The sequence below is a fragment of the Myotis lucifugus genome, unplaced genomic scaffold (genome assembly GCF_000147115.1).
Source record: "Myotis lucifugus unplaced genomic scaffold, Myoluc2.0 scaffold_728, whole genome shotgun sequence".
NCBI classification, from domain to species: Eukaryota; Metazoa; Chordata; class Mammalia; order Chiroptera; family Vespertilionidae; genus Myotis; species Myotis lucifugus.
In genome coordinates this window covers 131890-147366 of record NW_005871776.1, presented here as the reverse complement: position 1 = coordinate 147366, position 15477 = coordinate 131890, and the positions used below count along the sequence as shown (strand labels likewise).

Below are 15477 nucleotides of genomic sequence, written 5' to 3'. Positions count from 1 at the left end.
TTTGTGTTCACTGGAATTCCTTTCCCGTCTACAGGGTGTTTACAGTGACGTCTCCCGGTGGATGGAAGGGATCATTCTCAAGTAGCTGCTCCAACATGGCAACTGCAAGCTCTTTAGTGAACGCGTGGGTGGCTCTGAAAAGAGCCTTTGGTTTGGATGTTGCGATGTGCTCCTCACTTGCCCTTGGCCTTGTGGTGGCTCTCGGTCTTCTTGGGCAGCAGCACGGCCTGGATGTTGGGCAGCACGCCGCCCTGCGCGATGGTCACCTTGCCCAGCAGCTTGTTGAGCTCCTCGTCGTTGCGGATGGCCAGCTGCAGGTGGCGCGGGATGATGCGCGTCTTCTTGTTGTCGCGGGCCGCGTTGCCCGCCAGCTCCAGGATCTCGGCCGTCAGGTACTCCAGCACGGCCGCCAGGTACACGGGCGCGCCCGCCCCGACGCGCTCGGCGTAGTTGCCCTTGCGGAGCAGCCGGTGCACGCGGCCCACGGGGAACTGCAGCCCGGCCCGCGAGGACCGCGTCTTGGCCTTGGCGCGCGCCTTGCCGCCCTGCTTCCCGCGTCCAGACATGATGAACAGGAAACCTCCGCTCAGACCTGGATCTGAGCTGAGTCGCCCGCAGCTGCCCTCTTTATAGTCGCGCCGGGGCGCGAACGTGAGTCTGTGCCATTGGCGGCAAGTTACAGCCCTTTCCCTTCAACCAATGGGATCCTGGTTCTGAAACACACTCGCTGTCAGTGGACAACATCCCGGTGACGTTTCCGGGACTCACCACCAGTCGGACACGCCTCCATTCACCGCCGCCTGGAAGGAGCCCGAACCGGAGGACACTAGCAGCCTCGCAGTCGCTCTTCCAGTTGTTTCCCGGCTTCTTCGGCGGTTCCTCCCGACCATGCCCGAGCCCGCCAAGTCCGCGCCCGCCCCGAAGAAGGGCTCCAAGAAGGCGGTGACCAAGGCGCAGAAGAAGGACGGCAAGAAGCGCAAGCGCAGCCGCAAGGAGAGCTACTCGGTGTACGTGTACAAGGTGCTCAAGCAGGTGCACCCCGACACCGGCATCTCGTCCAAGGCCATGGGCATCATGAACTCGTTCGTCAACGACATCTTCGAGCGCATCGCGGGCGAGGCGTCGCGCCTGGCGCATTACAACAAGCGCTCGACCATCACGTCCCGCGAGATCCAGACGGCCGTGCGCCTGCTGCTGCCCGGCGAGCTGGCCAAGCACGCCGTGTCCGAGGGCACCAAGGCCGTCACCAAGTACACCAGCTCCAAGTGAGGCGCGAGCGAGCGGCCTGACTCCTGACCCAAAGGCTCTTTTCAGAGCCACCCACCTGCCAAGAAAAACCTGTGCTTTGCCTGTCATTTGTGGGGATGGGGATGGGGAGGGGGAGGATTATCTTGGGAGGACATCTTAAAAAGTAATGAGCGGGCTTGAGAAAAACTAGAGTTGAGCATTCGTCCCCCCTCCCCCCCCCCCACTCTGTTGTGCAGGATCCCCATGCTGTCCCTTCCCACAGCAATGGTTTTGTGTGTAGCCAGACCAGGTGGTTATTGCCCTTCTGGGGACAGATGACCAGGTGCCAGGTATGTTAGGTGCATAGAGATTGCTTCCCAATTCCACCAAGCACAGAAACCAACCAGCAACATTTGCTGCACTTAACACTGGAGGAAAAGTGCCATCACCACTCATCCCAAGGGAAAGGAGTTTGGTCACAGTTAGGCCTCACAGATGGGGAAGAAGCTTTGTGACAATGAAGTACCCGTGGGATCGGCAGCTAGTGAGGGCAGGTTTGTGGGGATCCTGGAGAAGAGGAACCTGCATAATCCAGGAGCCAAACCAAAGGCTGCGTGGGGCTTCTTTACGCACAGCTCTCCCCTCTTCACTTTTCTCTGCCATGAGACACACCCAGGATCTTGGGCTGTGGAAAACGAGCAGGACGAAGGGAAGCCGTCAGTTCTTTCCAGAATCAGTGACAGTGTTGGAGTAAGTGTGGGCGGCTGAGGAATCCCCAGTTATTCGTGGAAAGTTCTCTTCACTGAGTTCACGCTTCCTGCTTGGTTTTAGGCTCCATTCTGCCTCTTCGGATGAAATGGTATCCCTATGGCTTAGTTGAGATTTTAAAATGCCCACAGCTCCAAAATACTTGGATTTGCGAAGGCAGAAGCCTCCCCTTCACCCCCGCTTCCCGCCCCCACCTACACTGATGATTCCAGTGAGGATAACCTCTAATTATCCAGGAGCGAAGCAGGGCCCAGGGACTACTGTGGGTGACCGCCCTATACAATGCTGCCTGAGCTGGCTCCCTGGGTTGCATGGGGTCCTCCTGTCTCAGAGGAGCCTCGTATTTGTTTAATGCTCTGCTGTCATTACCTTAAAGTCATCAATAATTTTTTAACAAGAGACTCCACACTTTTGTTTTGCATGGAACATCACCAACTATGTAACCGGTCCTCACATTGCCTTCTACATTCTATTGTCAGAAAAAGGAAAAACATCTTTCCCATACTCTGCATTCTGTCCCTTCTTCGAGGTATGTTAAGCGCCCTTCTTCGAGGTATGTTAAGCGCAGAGAGATTGCTTCTCAATTCCACTGCCAGGGTTTCTATTGTAAAACTAAAGTACAGGAACAAATGAAGAAATAATTTTTTAAAAAGGTCACTGGACCATAGCAAGAGGTCATGGATAAGCAGGATGCAGTGCTGATGTAACTTCTACATAAAGGAGACTATTAGCCTAAAAAGAAGGGAAGAAAGAAAGAAAGAAGATAAAAAGAAGGGAAGAAAGAAAGAAAGAAGAAAGAAAGAAAGAAAGAAAGAAAGAAAGAAAGAAAGAAAGAAAGAAAGAAAGAAAGAAAGAAAAGACAAGCTTTATTGACTTCCTGGGAGGCTAACTCACCCTCCTCAACCTCACAGAATCCAATGATCACTCACCAGATGGTGGAAATAAGGCAGAATCGAACCTGGGACCCTTCAGTCACAGCTCTATCCCCTGAGCCAAACTGGCTAGGGCTGCACCCCTATGTTATTTCAATGTTATTTACAGTAGCCAAGCTATAGAAGCAATCAAGTCCCCATCAATAGACGAGTGGATAAAAAAGTTGTGGTACAGCCCTAACTGGTTTGGCTCAGTGGATAGAGCATGGGCCTGTGAACTGAAAGGTCCCAGGTTTGATTCTGGTCAAGGGCATGTACCTTGGTTGCTGGCACATTTCCAGTGGGAGCTGTGCAGGAGGCAGCTCTCATTGATGTTTCTAACTCTCTATCCCTCTCCCAGCTCTCTGTAAAAAATCAATAAAATGTATTTTTTTAAAAAGCTGTGGTACATACAATGGAATATTACTCAATCATAATAAAGAATGAACTCAACATTTGTGACAGCATGGATGGACCTAGAGGGTATTAGGCTAAGTGAAATAGGCCAGACAGAGAAAGACAAAGACCATATGATTTTACTTTATATGCGGAATATAAAGAACAATATAAACAAACAAAACAGAAACAGACTCATAGATGCAGATAACAGACTGATGCTTGCCACAGGGGAGGGAGGTAGGGGGCTGGGTGAAAAAAGTGAAGGGATTAAGAAGTACAAATTGGTAATTACCAAATAGTCATGGGGATGTGAAGTACAACATATGGAATATAGTCAATAATATTGTAATAACTATGTATGGGGCCAGGCAGGTACTAGAAATATCAGGGGGGTCACTTTGTAAAGTATATGATTGTCTAACCACTATGCTGTACACCTGAAACTAATAAAAATAATATTTAATCTACACTGTAATTGAAAAAATATATTAAAAGTAAAATACTTGCCAAAACCAAGGATTGAACCAGAGACCTTTAGATCTCCAGTCTAACATCTCCCAACTGAGCTATTTCAGCTAAACCTAATGATGCTCTTCTTGTCAATAACTTTAAAAGTGCTTTTTTTAATATTTTCTTCATTACCCTTTTGGATGTCACATTTCAGAAAAAAATTAAATTATTTGTTGCTTGTTTCCTGAAAATATAAAATTTGCCCAGGCATCTGTCTGTGGCAGCATGGTAAACATTTGATTTTGATGCTTGCTTTGAGTGTTCTTTAGTTTTGTTGCTAGCTTTTGTTTAACCTTGGTATTATGAGTAACTCTAAATCAGGGGTCCTCAAACTATGGCCCGCGGGCCACATGCAAATACAAATATTGTATTTGTTCCCGTTTTGTTTTTTCACTTCAAAATAAGATATGTGCAGTGTGCATAGGAATTTGTTCATAGTTTTTTTTTTTTAAACTATAATCCGGCCCTCCAACGGTCTGAATGACAGTGAACTGGCCCCCTGTTTAAAAAGTTTGAGGACCCCTGCTCTAAATCTACCCCTGAACCTCCTTCAAAAGCCCCCACCCCACTCCCATTAATGCTTTGGCACTGTGGTGACAATTCAGTTCATTATCTACAAAAAACGGTATAATTTAACCACTGGTACTATCTCTTTTAATCATGTCCTTCATTTAAAATTGTTCCACCTGGCCAGTGGGCTCAGTGGTTGAGCATTGACCTATGAATTAGGAGGTCACAGTTGGATTCCTGGTCAGGGCACATGCCCGGGTTTCGGGCTCTATACCCAGTAGGGGGCGTGCAGGAGGCAGCCAATCAATGATTTTCTCTCTCCCCCTTCTTCTCTGAAATCAATAAAAATACATTAAAACCGTTCCACCTTAGAAACACTGTTTACTTTTTGAAATAAACTTTATTTTTAGAGTATTTTTAGATTTACATAAACAAGTGCAGAGTTCCCATACACTCCCTTTCCCCCACTTCAGAATCTCTCCTATTATTAACGTCTTGTATTAGTGTTGTGCTCCGCTCAGCACCATCAGGGGTGCACCTGAGGGGGGTGGGGGGCAGTGAAGGATTAAAGAAGACAGACAAGAGAAGACAGCTGGGGCTCGGTGGGACGCTGCTCTCTGATGGTGCTTTTTTTTATATTATAAAATTTATTTTCTAGCCAGATTCCACGAGGCAAAGTAAGGGCGTGGTTAAGATGTTTACAACGTTCTCGCTGGTTTCCAATCTACTCGATTACATGCACCTGAACTCTACCAACCTTTGTTTTGGCAGCACTTGCTGCACCTCCCGCAGCCCATATCACTCAGCCGCCTGGGACCACAGGTTCAGACCATAAGGGCAAGCTTACAACAATAGCCTTTGGCTATCATTGTGCTGGGAGGGCTCTGCACCTGTCCAAACACTGTAGCCGCTCTCCACATCGTGTGATACATTTTTTACAAGGATGAACCAATATTGGTGCATTATTACTACCGAAAGTCCACATTAGAGTGCAGTGTCACACAGGTTTATGGATTTAGACAAATGCATAATGTCACGTTTATGGATTTAGACAAATGCATAATGTCACGTATCCGCCATCACAGTGCACACAGTAGGATCACTGCCCTAAAATCCCCTGTGCTCCGTCTATTCATCTATGCACCGCCCCCAACCCTGGCAACCAGTGACCTTTTCAGAGGGGCTTCTTTCACGTAGGAATATGTATAGAAGGTTCTTCCATGTTCTTTTATGACTTGATAACTCATTTCTTTTTAGTGCTAAATAATCTTTTATTGTCTGGATGTACCACAGTTTACTTATTCATTCACCTATTGAAGGACATCTTGCTTGGTTCCAAATTTTGACAATGATGAAGAAAGCTTCTGTAAACATCCAGGTGCAGGGTTTTGAGTAGACGTAGTTTTCATTTCATTTGGGAAAATACCAAAGCATGAAATTATTGAAGTACATGGTGAGACTACATTTAGCTTTGTAAAAAACTGCAATATGTAAGGCCTGTATGTAAACTATTTTTTATATATTTTTTTATTTTTTAGCTTGTGGATGTCTAGTTGTCCTATATCAGTTGTTGAAAGAACTATTCTTTCTTTATTGAATTGCCTCCACTCCTCTATCAAAGGTCAGTTGACTAGTGAAACTTCTACCTCTTAATTTCCCCTTCTCTAACACGCACTCGCCTCGTTCCCATTCTACTCCTTCAGTTTTCTTCAATAAACCCTTCCTAACGCTATTCTATTACTTTTTAATTTTATTTAAAAAATAACAACAGCCTTCATGTTCATTAGAGCAGTGGTTCTCAACCTTGGCTGCACATTAGAATCACCTGGGAATCTTTTTACAATCCTGATTTCTGGGCCTCATCCTCCAGAAATTCTGTTTCTTTGTTACTAATGTTGTGGCCCCACCCCATAACAAAGAAACAGAATTAGAGGGAGAAGGTCTGAACTTCCAGTTCTCAACTGTAGTGACCTTTGGGTGTTGGCTCAAACTGGAAGAGAATAAAACGGGCTCCTGGCCCGGACGGGGCTCAAACCCCGCGACCTTGGCGTTATTGCCTCACGCTCTAACCTACTGAGCGAACCGGCCACACGGTGGCACCCTTGTCTTTCCATGAAATGATAACACTGAAAAGAAGTTTACGCTCTAAAATAAAGGGATTTTCTTCTATACCTTCAACCCCATACTATTGAAATATGACTTCTAAGCCAGTATTCCACGTTCACACAGTTAAATTGTGAATGTTCATCAGCTCTCACGAAAAGGAGCAATAACTCTGCCGAAACCCGGGATCGAACCAGGGACCTTTAGATCTTCAGTCTAACGCTCTCCCAACTGAGCTATTTCGGCTTGGCCTACTCCTGCCTTCCTTGTCAATTACTTTTAAATAGTCTTTTTAATCTTAGGTTCCCTTTTGGATGCCACATATCAGAAAAAGTAAGATTTTTTTGGCCTTGTACCGGAAAGTATAACGTGTAGCCCAGTAAAGGTAGAGTCAGAGAGATGATGTAATCAAAGTAAATAATACAAAGAATGTACATCTCCTTAGAGGAGAGGAAATCAGAGGACAAAGTGGGGGAAATACACGAGACAGGATTAGACCGGGAGGGGCTGGGTGAGGACAGAACAACACTGACTTCCTACTTCAGACACACGGAGTTCTCAGACAAGGCCATTTCTTTCTTTTCTGATGAGATTCGGGAGAAGCCCGCCAGCTGCCTATGCCTGGTGTTCCCAGTCCGGTGGATGGGAAGCTGGCTGCGGAGCGCGCCCAGAGCTGGCTCACACTTCCCAGGTGGCGCTCTGCATCCTCCCTGCCGCCCGGAGGCCTCGCAGCGAGCACACCTGGGGGCAGCTTCCGCGTGGCCCTGCACCCCGCGACCCCGGAGAGCAACGTCCAGTTCCCCCGCTTCCTTGCTCAGGCCCCAAAGAGCCAAGGAAGCGTTTAAAGAAAGCAACGGGAACCCGGGAGGCAGGCTGACCTGCCCAACCGCTGTGAGGTCTGCCGATGGAGAAGCTGGATCGCGAGGATCATTTTCATTGTCCGCCTCTGTTTTGATTTCTTCCTGTTTGAAAACGACGAGAAATGCTCCTTCACCCGGTGACTATCGGCGGTCTCACCCTGGAAAACAGAAAAACCGCTTTTTAGCTTTTTTCTTTGGAGAGAAGGGGAAAAACGCATAAGAACGAGACGAGTTCCTGACACCGCAGAGGGAAGAAAACATGCTCCAGGTGAGGCTCGAACTCACAACCTCGGCATCACCCGCACATATACCGCCGTATAAGTACCGCGCGCTAACCGATTGCGCCACTGGAGCATGCTTTCCCCGCGCGACCCGCGCGCGCTCTACGGAGCCGCAGAGACACGCAGATCCTCGTTCCTCGGGAACCGGAGCGGGACGCTCACCATCCGCGGCCCCGCACAGGCACCTGCACCTGCACCTTCTTCCCCCCGGGCCGGCTCGGCCCGGCGGATACAACACGTTTGGGTCGCGGCGCTGTCAGCTCTCCCGGAAGATGCTTCCTCTAAACCTCCGAGAAGCAACCTTTCCCAAGGATCCGGAGCGAGAGACGGAGCGCGCCGCCCTCGCCTCCGGGCCGCCCTGCCCTGCAGCGCTCCCAGCGCCCAAGTCCTCCGGAGCCCGAATCCTCCCGAGGCCCCGAGTCCTCCGGAGCCCCCGGGAAAACCGCCTTCGAAGTCAGAGCCAGGCGGTCCGGCATCTCCTGCGGGAAAACGGCCAGAGCAGTGACCCCTCGCGCCTTCCCGCGCAGAGAAAGGCGGTGCCCCTCCACCCCGCACACCCACCCCTCCACCTGTCCGGGCTCCTCTAGCGGCTCGTGGCAAAGGGTCTGCCTCTGGACAAAATGCCTCCCCAACGCCCTCGCTTCCTCCCTGGCCTCTCGTCATGAAGGTCAGTTCGTGTGTGCGTTGGTTTGCTGTCTTGTTTGTTTCTGACCTGGGGTCCCTGCCGCTACCAGACCACACACACATGAGACGTGCGCCTCCTGGTTTATGGAGTGACTCCTGTCCGTGAGCAGAACCGTACAGCGAAGGGACTGAGCCTGGGGTCTCGGCTTGGGCAAGCCCAGGACTACCCGTGCTCCCCGTCTCCAGGCTGCGGGCCGGGGCTTCCCTGTGACTCCCCTCTCTTATGGCTTCAACAGTTGATTATGTTTTCAGTCCGTTCAGCTTTTCGATTATTGTTCAGGATGGACAGGCTATTTCCAAGCTCCTTACCTGAGGAACTGGAAATCCTGTGTTGCTTTTTTTTTTTTAACATCACTGAACACAAGACCCTGGAATTAGCAGCTTTTTATCAATACGAGTTAAAATCACGCTCCTGAACGTCAGTGGATGCACAGCAACTACTATAGACAGTCACACAGTAAACATTACAGAGACGGCTCTAGTTTCCCAGGTTGCTTTCTTACGACCCCGGATTAAATAGCTTCCTGACGCCTCATCTTGCCGTGGAGCGCAGGCAGGCCTGGAAATGTGCGTGACCAAGCAAGGTCCACTGCCCGATGGGCACAACAGCCGGTCTGTGGCACCTGGCTCTGAAAAGACAGCTTTATGTTGAAACCGACTGTCAAGGAGACAAGCTGATACCTGCCTTTCCGACCCAGGGCTCCTCGCGAGATGTAATGGTTTCAGCACCAGGCCTTCCTGGACAGCGCGCCCTCGCCTCCTGCGGTCAGGTTCTGGTCACACCGGGGCTTAATTTGCACTGTTTTCTGCTCTGCGCCCCTTTGGCTGCATGGCTTGCAGTTTGGTTCTGTCTCTGAAAAATACTCGGTGTTTTGTCAGAAACAGGATAGGGCCAGTCTGAGCCGGTTCTGTGCTGACTGGAGCATTCACCCATTTTTCAAAAAAACATATTCATCACATATATTTGACTTCCGACTGGCTTGTGGTGATTCAGTCATAAAAAAAGTTTGGTTTCTACTATGAAGTGTCATTTTAGTAAGAAAAAAAGTGCATCGATTCTCTATTAGTTATCATGCAATATCGGCTAAAACATATCGGTGAACAAACGGTGTTCTTACCTAGACTGGGGGTGAAGTGAAACACGAGCTGACTTCCGAATGACCAGTAGGAGTTCGCCAGAAGGACGGGGGTGTATCTGGAGCAGAGAGCAGGTGGGTGAGGTCGTGAAGCATAAAGAACCCTGAAGACTCCGGAAACGCCCAGAGCCCTACATTGCCGGCAGTAGGACGCTGCTCTGGCTGAGTTTGAAGTGAGTCACCTGTGAGTATCTTGAGGGTCGATTTACAGTCAAATTTCAAACAAGGTGCTGCACAATGTGCATGTGCTGGGTTGTCAGGTATCACTGGGTTCAGATGACACAGCAGCTTTGTGACATGGTTTTGAAGAATGTTTAGAATTTCCTACTTTTTTTTCTTTTTGTCTATTTTTTTATAATTTCCTACTTTTGTTAGAGAATTCATTTCAAGGAAACATTGCCCACAAAAACCAAGGCCCACAGGCTCCAGTGAGATTCGAACTCACGACCCCTGGTTTACGAGACCAGTGCTCTAACCCCTGAGCTATGAAGCCTCGGCTACCGCCCCCTCTCACTCCTTAAAGTAGATCATTTGTGCAATTCTTCAGGTTTTTGGTACTTCGTAGAAAATGTGACATTCTACCTCCAGCCCCTTTCCGATTTTCTGGGCTGTGGACAAAAAATTCCTGCGCTGAGAGTCTCACATCCCCCTCAGTTGTGAGGGTTTGGCTAGGATCAGGGCAGTGGCGGGAGCGGGGCTGGGGGTGGGGGAGGGAAGTGAGGAGGGAGGTGGGTCGGGCCTGAGGACCAGGCCCGCTTCCCTCTCCACCCGCCTGGTCGAGTCCAGACAGAGGAGCTCTGCTCTCGGGGGCCCTGGCAGAGACACCAGAAAACGGCCGCGATTCACCAGGTAAAGGGGCCGTTTGAAGTCGGAGCTCTAAAAAGCAGCAACCACAACGCGCAGAGACGGGGTTCGGAGACCCAGCCTCGCTTATTCTCTCTCGCAGGCTTGTTGGTCAGGAATCTGGGGGGAGCGCCATGTTTCTGGCGAGTCCACTGGAAGACTCGGGCTGGGGCAGGAAATCCTCTGAAGGACCCTTGACTGTCGGACCTCACAGTCTAGGTGGGTCGAGAACAAGGGGTAGGACCCTCTCGTCCAAATCAGGGGTCGCCCAGTTATTCACTGAGAGTCTCCCCTGATCCTGGAGCCGCATCGAGCTGGACCTGCCGGACCAGGATTGGGTTGCAAAGACCACAGTGACCCTGGAGTCCGGGTCACAGGTGGGGTCGGGCCAAGGGGCCTGGGCCGGGGGTGCTGTGGGAGGGGAGGTGAGGAGCCCTCCCCTCTGGGCCCAACACTCCGTCTTGGGACTGTTGACGTTATCCAGGTCCTCACCGACACGCCTACTCTCCTGTCTTCCCGTTTCTCGGTGAGTTCAGAGTTCCATCCAGGTCGGACAAATTCCAGAAGTAATTCCCCACCCTCTTCTAGGATGCAGCTGGGCGTTGACCGTTGACTGTCCGAGTCTATAGTTTCGCATTTTGAGACCCTCATACCCGTGTGTCAGGATGGCCGAGTGGTCTAAGGCGCCAGACTCAAGTTCTGCTTCCCGGCCCTGGGGGTTCTGGTCTCCGCATGGAGGCGTGGGTTCGAATCCCACTTCTGACACGTGGACGTTTTGCTTTTCGAGATTCCTCGTGGTATTATCCTTAGTAATCCAATTAGCCAGTCCTCCTGTTCCAATCCCATTTCTGACAAGATGTTTTGTTCTTGCTCTGTTCACCGCAATTTATCTGATTGATTAAAATCCGGAGGGTGTTTTGGCCTGGTAAGATACTCAGCAAACCTTACCCTCCTCCCATTACCACCGGTATTTGACCTTAGGCCAGTACTGGCATCCGGTGGGAAGACGAGGAGGTGCTGCTAAAAGGTCTACAATGCACAGGACAGACAACCTTTGCAACCAAGAATTATCTGGCCGGAAAAGTCAACGAGAGTCCGTCTCACCATAAATTCCTAGGCTCAGCCGGAAACCCTCACATCCCAGAGCGTAATAATGCGCGCGGGGAAACCCTCTCACCTCAGAGCCTAATAACACATACAGGAAGCCCCCCTCACCCCGCACCCCACACCCCTCACCCCACACCCTGTTCGGGGCCAGATGTAAGCTGGCAAGGTCCTTGCACCTGTAGGGGCTAGCAAGGCTGGGATCCTTACCCACACAGTGTTCCCAGACTTGTTTGGATGGCGTTTATCAGTAGAATAAGAGCAACATTTGTAGAATGAGAACAGCCTTTCATGGCTTACCAAGAAGTCTGTAACTATTTACTGAGATATGCTGTACTGAGAACTTGTCCTTCTGCTGTGTCCTTCCCTTAGAGATTAAAAGGAACAAAGAATACATTCCTCTTGACAGACCTCCTATTCAGTGTGTTGTGTATAAATAAGATTGTGTGGCTAATAAACTCGCTTCAGTTCATGGAGAGAACTGGGGTCCTCCCGACCCCGCTTTCCTGTATTTCTTTGTTTTCTCAATTCCCACCTCCCTGCCTCAGCCCGGCTCCACCTGTCAGGCTGGCCCTGACAACGCCCCAGGGTGGCAAACCTCTCATCCCAGATGGAACGACGGTGCTTGGACGGGACGTCTCCGGCCTCGACCTCTCAAGTCCACGTCGCACCCAGAAAAGAAAATAATCCTGAAACTTGCAGGACAAAACACAGCTCTGAACCGACTGTCTGCAAACACAGTTTTCTCCACTTTGCCCTTCACCCAGTGTGAGTCGTCATCACCCAGGTTTTTCTAATCAAAGAGAAACAGTTCTTTTACTTGGCACAAGAGAAATTAATTCTCTAAATGTAGACTCAAGGACTTTGATGTTGAACTTTTCCTCAGCAACTTTTCCTTGACTCGGGCAACTGTCTTTTCCAACGCCTTTCACAATCATGAGCCTTGGGTTTGTTCTTGAATAGTTGATGCTAGTTAGAGGTTTGCAGAATCCATGAGGCTTCTCTACCCCTCTCATCTGCTGACATTTAATTAGACCTTAAAATTTACTTTGCATGCATACTTTGGTAAATAACTATTTTATGGTCTGTTATATTCATAACAAAAAGTTGCAACTTAAAAAAAAACATGTTTTAGGAGCTCTCATGACTGAGGTCTGCCCAAAAAATATTCTTACAGGAACAGGCAGAAAATAAAGATTTAAAATATGTTGGAAAATCTTTTAAAGTAAATGGTTTCGAATTTTCCCAAGACTGCCAATGGAAAAGCAATAAGAAATGCTCTGAATCTATGAATCACAGGGTGAGGATGTGTTCTGACTTCCCATGACAATATTTCTTCTCCTTATCAGTCAGAGAACAGTTCATCTTTTCTGGCTACAGACACAAGGAAATTGTTTTATTTTTAATTAGGATTCCCCCTGCAAAACTTTGTTACTTCTGGTTAAATATAATGTATTAAGTACAAGCAATTATCTCGGCTTTCTCAAGATGCAGCATGTTCGTTCACTAACTCTGGCCTCTCACCCATTAACAGTTTATTGGTCATGAAATGGGGCCTATCTTTGCATCCTAGAACCTGGCGTCCACATCTAACCATATTGTTCTGAATTATTTCTGTTCACCATCTGGGAATTCTGAGGAAAGAACCAGTGAGTTACAAACGTAAAAAGGGGAGTGAGGATTGTGCTCTGTGGTTAAATTTGGAGAAAATGAGCCCAAAATTAAACCAGCCAATCTATTTTTTTAGAAAGCAGCTAGGGTCTCACAGGAAATGAAACTCATGGACCAGCAATACCTTCAAGTTTCTTCTTAGCACGTCTGGAAAGTGAAATCGTGTTGGCATTTGCAAAGCCTTTTCCCAGACACAATCAGATGAATACACTCGGTGTGAGCCCAGGTGCCTAGGGATGCAGGTAGGGGATCCAGGCACGGTTTTCAGCTTCATCTCTCCCTGCCTCCTCCTTGGACACTTGAATCCGAGGGAGCACTTCCTTCCCTGGAGCCCACAAAGCGCAGTGCCACTCAGCCAGGGCCTGGCCTCTTGCGAGTCCTGGCAGAAGGGTTGGTCCCGGCCCTGCCTGAAACCAGGGCCACCCTCACTCCACTTCGGTGCTCAGTGAATTCGGCTGCATTTCGGAGAGTCCCGCACCCAGCAGAGCCCAGGTCACCCGCGAGGGGTCAGGCGCTGGTGGATGAACTGACCTGAACTTCGCTCGAAACAAAGATACCTGTACAGCGCGCGCCTGTGCGCTCAGCCTAGTGGCCCTCATGTCGGGGAGTGTGACCTCCCACCACACACCTTACTCACCTGAGGAATTTACTCAACTTGCTAACACTTGTCAACACAGAAACTTACCGTCTCACGTATCGTATTCCCCGTCATAATTTGAGAACATCTTTCTCGCTCCTGCACTCGTGCACCTGTAGTCGTGGCCGAGTGGTTAAGGCGATGGACTAGAAATCCATTGGGGTTTCCCCGCGCAGGTTCGAATCCTGCCGACTACGTCTGGAGCTCTACTTTATGCTAAGCTGCTGCTCACCGAACAGTCCCAGAGAGTACAGTTCCCTGTCTCTCCTCCCTCTTATCCAACAGCCTCGAAACACATCGAAGGTGGAAAAAAGAAGCGAAAAGAAAGGTGATAATAGTTCAGGAGATTCAATGTCTTCTGATGACTGGCAGTTCCAGAAGGAGACCGGAGAAAACCTAGAGGGGGATTTTATTTTATTTTTTATTATTATTAATTTTTTTTATCCTTTGAAAATTTTTAATGGATAGTCCTTGCTCATAAATTCTACAGTTTGGGGTAAGAAAATCTCCATCTGTTTCTAGTCTGTTCAGTAATATCAGGACATTACTTATACATAACAGCAAAGAGAGGGGGTTTTATTTTTAAAAATACAACAAAAATTCTCAGGACTGCAGGATTTGATGATCCAGATGGAAAGGAGACCTTTAGACATATTAGAAAATGTTTCCCTACTTCGAAGTCATGAAGATATTCCCCTGTGTTGTTTCTAGAAGTTTTATTTATTTATCTGTCTATCTTTCTATATGTTTAACTTCTACATTCAGATCCACAGACTCTCTGGAAGTGGCTTTGTGGATAATGTCAAAGGGGTCAATTTAATTTTCTCCCCTGGCTATACTCATTTGATCATCCCCCGCCCATTATATTCACAGTTTATGCAAAGACTATTCATTCTCACTGTTTCTGAAGTGCTCCCTTGGTCATAAGTTAGGGTATAGAGTGTAGGGGTCTCGGTCTGCATTCTATTTAGTGGCATTGTCTGCCCATGGACCATGTACCATTGTCTTAATTATACTACATTTATGTCTTTAGTGCTTGGTAAAGTAGGTCCTCTAATTTTGCTTTCCTTTTTAAAGATAATTTGGGCTACTTTGGCCCCTTTCACTTTAATATTATATTTTAGTCAATTTATCAATTTCAAAAAAAAGACACCTGATGGTATTGTTACTAAAAATGCACTGACTCTATAGACCAGTGGTGCTCAACCTTGGCTGCACATTAGAATCACCTGGGAATCTTTTTAAACTCCTGATTTCTGGGCTCATCTTCGAAATTCTGTTTCTTTGTATGGGTGGGGCACAACATGAGACTATAAAAGCTCCCCCTCTCAAAGCTACAGCATTTCTTTTTTGTTGCTCAGAAGTGAGGCCCAGAACCTATAACCCTTTGTTTTAGCATAAACTTTAAAGATTCTTTTGATAGATAAAGGCAGACTCAATACAAGTACGAAGTTAAGAGCTCAATTGTTGTGCATGATAGAGAGAAATGACAGCCAATTGAAATAAGACAAGAGCACGATTAAGAGGCTAGCTAGAACAAGAACCGGAGGAATCAGAAAAGGACTGTGGAGTAGTTACCGTCCCAGAAGAATTGGATACTAGAGCCAAATTAACTTTAATTGCACAGAAACTGGGTAGACCTTAGCTAACACTTGGGGTAACCAAATATCAGAGCTATTTAGGACGAACCGGTCAATTATATAGACAGTGAAAAGGCCAGTAGTTCTAATGATCTTGAATGTTAAGAAAGATGCCTTAAAGAAGCACTATATGCGCCTTACGCTTCTTGGCTGATTACAGTTTTACACTAGTGAAAGATCCCTTTTTCCCCTC

The 15477-nt window shown here is 48.1% G+C and overlaps 2 protein-coding genes and 5 non-coding genes across 7 annotated transcripts; 3 read left to right on the top strand and 4 right to left on the bottom strand.

Moving 5' to 3' along the window:
• Positions 1–125: 125 nt before the first annotated feature.
• Positions 126–590, bottom strand: LOC102442325 (histone H2A type 1). Its single transcript, XM_006105837.3, has one exon. It carries the CDS (start codon positions 564–566, stop codon positions 174–176), a length of 393 nt encoding a protein of 130 aa, XP_006105899.1. The 5' UTR covers positions 567–590; the 3' UTR covers positions 126–173.
• Positions 591–864: 274 nt separating this feature from the next.
• Positions 865–1323, top strand: LOC102441698 (histone H2B type 1). The gene has a single exon (XM_006105835.3). The coding sequence runs from the start codon at positions 889–891 to the stop codon at positions 1267–1269; it is 381 nt and encodes a 126-aa protein (XP_006105897.1). The 5' UTR covers positions 865–888; the 3' UTR covers positions 1270–1323.
• A 5278-nt stretch (positions 1324–6601) lies between these two features.
• Positions 6602–6674, bottom strand: TRNAF-GAA. Its single transcript has one exon. It is a non-coding gene; the product is annotated as a tRNA-Phe (tRNA).
• Positions 6675–7548: 874 nt separating this feature from the next.
• TRNAI-UAU lies at positions 7549–7642 on the bottom strand. Its single transcript has 2 exons — positions 7605–7642; positions 7549–7584 (listed from the first exon to the last, which is right to left on the bottom strand). It is a non-coding gene; the product is annotated as a tRNA-Ile (tRNA).
• A 2167-nt stretch (positions 7643–9809) lies between these two features.
• On the bottom strand, positions 9810–9882 carry TRNAT-CGU. The gene has a single exon. It is a non-coding gene; the product is annotated as a tRNA-Thr (tRNA).
• Positions 9883–10891: 1009 nt separating this feature from the next.
• TRNAL-CAA lies at positions 10892–10997 on the top strand. The gene is made up of 2 exons: positions 10892–10929; positions 10952–10997. It is a non-coding gene; the product is annotated as a tRNA-Leu (tRNA).
• Positions 10998–13759: 2762 nt separating this feature from the next.
• Positions 13760–13841, top strand: TRNAS-AGA. The gene has a single exon. It is a non-coding gene; the product is annotated as a tRNA-Ser (tRNA).
• The last annotated feature ends 1636 nt before the right edge of the window (positions 13842–15477 follow it).

Coding starts and splice junctions, on each gene's coding strand:
- LOC102442325 (XM_006105837.3), bottom strand. CDS start 566: ATGTCTGGACGCGGGAAGCAGGGCGGCAAGGCGCGCGCCAAGGCCAAG.
- LOC102441698 (XM_006105835.3), top strand. CDS start 889: ATGCCCGAGCCCGCCAAGTCCGCGCCCGCCCCGAAGAAGGGCTCCAAG.